A 3,162-nucleotide genomic window follows, 5' to 3' on the forward strand; every position below is an offset into this window, starting at 1 on the left:
TCTCTCTCTCTCTCTCTCTCACTCTCTCTCTCTCTCTCCTTCACTATGTATCTCTCACTCTGTATCTCTCTCTCTCTCCCTCCCTCTCTCTCTTTCTTTCCCTCCCTCCCCCTCTCTCTACCCCACTCTGTATCTCTCTGTGTCTCGTACTCTCTACCTCTCTCTCTGTGTATCTCTCTATATCTCGTTCTCCCTCTCTGTCTCTCTGTATCCTCCCTCTCCCCCTCCTGCCATCTCCTGTCGCTCACCTTGTCTCTCTCTCCCGCTCACCCGCACCACTCACTCACTCACTCGCTTGCTCACGTACGCGCGCAGAAGTAGCCTCCCCCTCACCCCAACCCCACCCCCACCCTTCTCCCCAGTGGGGAGTATATTATAACCCACTGGGCCCCACCTCCAACCTCCCTCTCCCTTCCTTCCTCCCTCCCTCCCTCTCCGTCGGGGAGTATATAAACCACCTCCTCTCCTCCGACCTCCAAGTACAGAGCAGACACTGGCCACCCCTCACACAAGACACACGATAGTACCGCAGACGGACGCAGCCTAAAAACGCTCAAAATCACCCCCCAAAAAAACCTGTGGTCTCCCGACAACCTCACCCTACGTCTCACAGAAGGAAACCACCCCCGTCTCTTCTCTTGCTGGTCTGCTCAGTGGGTTGGTGGATCGGTCAGCGCGTGGACACAAGACGGTAGTAGCCCCATCAATCTGGTCAAGGTGCGAGCGTCCAGGGTCCAGCTGTCCCAGAATTCCCTGTGTGAGGTCCAGGACAGCACAGCTTAGCCCAGCCCCGCCTGCCGCGCAGTGTGTTCGCCCCATCGTCTGACAGGCCTCAGTTCGAAACCTCGTCCCTGAGCAAGCGGAAGGTAAGACAGTCTTACTTGTTGGCGACAGCGGGGACTTTTGTTGTTCTATACACTGAGCGGAGACATATTTAGGGGACTGTTTCTGCTCTATACAAGTAGCCGGGACATTTTTCTGCTCCATACACAGAGCGGGGACATTGTAGAGGACTTTTTCTGTTCTATACGAAGAGCGGGTACGTTTTAGGGGACTTTTTAGGGCCATTTTCTGTTCTATACACAGAGTTAGGACATTTTCTGCTTGATTCACAGAGCGGGGACCATTTAGGGGGCATTTTCTGCTTTATACACAGAGCGGGGACTTTTTCTGTTCTGTTTTAAGGGACAATTTCTGTTCTATACACAGAGCGGGGAACTTTTCTGATCTGTTCACAGAGAAGGCGGGGACATTTTAGGGGACTTTTTCTGCTCTATACTAGTAGCCGGGACATTTTATTAGACAGTTTCTGCTATATACACAGAGTGTGGATATTTTCTTCTCTTTAAAAGTAGCGGGGACATTTTCTGCTTCTTAAAAGACCAGGAGAGATAAACTACTCAACACACAAGTCTTACATAAAAAATCTAAAACGACAACAACAACAACAATAACTATAATAATAATAATAATTTTTTATATTATTATTATTATTATTATTATTATTATAATGTGAAATATTTATAGCGCTCACCCCGATCAAAGACCATGGGCTCTGATCGCTTGACAATACCACTGTAACAAATAAACAGTACATTGTGCTCTGTCTTAAAATCTCTCTATCTTTTTATGTCTCATTAATTTAAAAACAGAAATGAGTTTAGCTGACATTTGAATAAATTTAAGGATTTGATAGATCTCTCTTAAACTACTTGACTAAGAATTCCGGATCTTTTGGCCTTGATATTCAGATCCCCCTTCACCCATTGTTTTAAGTTTCATAGATGGTAAGAGAATTATTTCTTTTTCTCAATGACTGATGACCTTAAACTGCGAGTTGGAATATGACAGTCTCAACAGATTTGATAAAAAGAATTATGATGGCGCATCATCATTCAAGCATTTATGACACCGAGTGGCAAAATTGTACACAATTCTTTTCTCAAAAGGAAGCCAGTGCAGTGTCTGTAATTGTAAAAGAGGTGTAGCACGCTCGCTTTCTTTTTCTGCAAAACTTAACGCGCAGCATTGTTTTGGACAGTTTGAAGTCTTTTCGAGATGTCCAGAGATATTCCTGATCATAAGGAGTTCTACCTTCTAGATCTATTTCTAGTTTTTGTACGTTCTTCCAGTCTACTCGTTCACGGCACGAACTCTCTCTCTCCCCGGCCCCCTGTAGCCTATTATGTCACACGAAAAATCCCCTCTCTCAGTGTGTCACCGGGACAACTCTGTGACCAGTTCAACGTTTTCTTACTGCTAACATCTTCAAATGGAGAAACGAATTAAAACCTTTTTTTTTTAAAAGAAGACAAAATTTAATTGTTTTAAAGATCCCCAATTGGGTGAGTCTCCATAGCACTGTGCGCGTTGTTCGCTGTGTGTGTGACAGAAGGCGGTAACTCAAAAACTCACAGTTTGTCAGTCTGACTGTAATGTCCGTGTGTGGCGATGTTCACACAAAGAGTGACATGTGGAGAGGTGTGAAACACGTCCTGGCAAAGTCCTCACACTCACAGCAACAACAACAGCAACAACAACAGCAACCGCAACAGCAGCAACAGTAACAGCATAAATAGAGCGCCACCATCATCACCATCATCATCATCGTCACCACCACCAATATAAAACACCCACCTACACTGGCAACTTGCCCCCAAGATCCCAGCAGAAAGACCAGTGGGTGGTTGGAGGGTGCTCTGGGGTGGTTTGTTTCTTCTTTCCTAACAAAAATCTATCGTGTTTATCTCTTCTACTTCTTTTTTTGTGTATGTTACTCTCTTGTAACACCTCTAATCTTCGGTACTTATATGACCTTATTGTTTGGCAAGTGCAGTACTTACTTTTAATTTACTTTTCCGTATAAAGCACTTGTTAAGACTAAACTGGCAGAAAGACCGAGATACTCATTATTACAGACATTCTTCTCACTCGGGGATCGAACTCGGGTCTCATGCGTGCAACAGCGAAGTGCCTGCCTAACCGCTACACCACAGACGCTCGTCAAAATTCCTCCAAATCATTCTAGTTTAACATTGATTGGCGCAGTTTCCCAAATATTTTACTGACCGCGTGGGTTCCAATCCTACCTAGAACCCAATTAATGTTATGCCAGTGAGAAAAAACAAACTTGACTCGGATTTCTCTCACTTCACCCCCCCC

The 3,162-nt window shown here is 44.9% G+C and overlaps 1 protein-coding gene across 1 annotated transcript; it reads right to left on the reverse strand.

Annotated features, from left to right (window-relative positions):
* Positions 1–453: 453 nt before the first annotated feature.
* Positions 454–866, reverse strand: LOC106011888 (the record flags this gene model as incomplete). The annotated part of the gene is given in 1 exon segment (XM_013083045.2): positions 454–866. A coding segment is annotated over 1 exon segment (266 nt), but the record flags the coding sequence as incomplete, so codon positions are not given.
* Between the last annotated feature and the right edge of the window lie 2,296 nt (positions 867–3,162).

The sequence above is a fragment of the Aplysia californica genome, unplaced genomic scaffold, assembly GCF_000002075.1.
Source record: "Aplysia californica isolate F4 #8 unplaced genomic scaffold, AplCal3.0 scaffold00207, whole genome shotgun sequence".
NCBI classification, from domain to species: Eukaryota; Metazoa; Mollusca; class Gastropoda; order Aplysiida; family Aplysiidae; genus Aplysia; species Aplysia californica.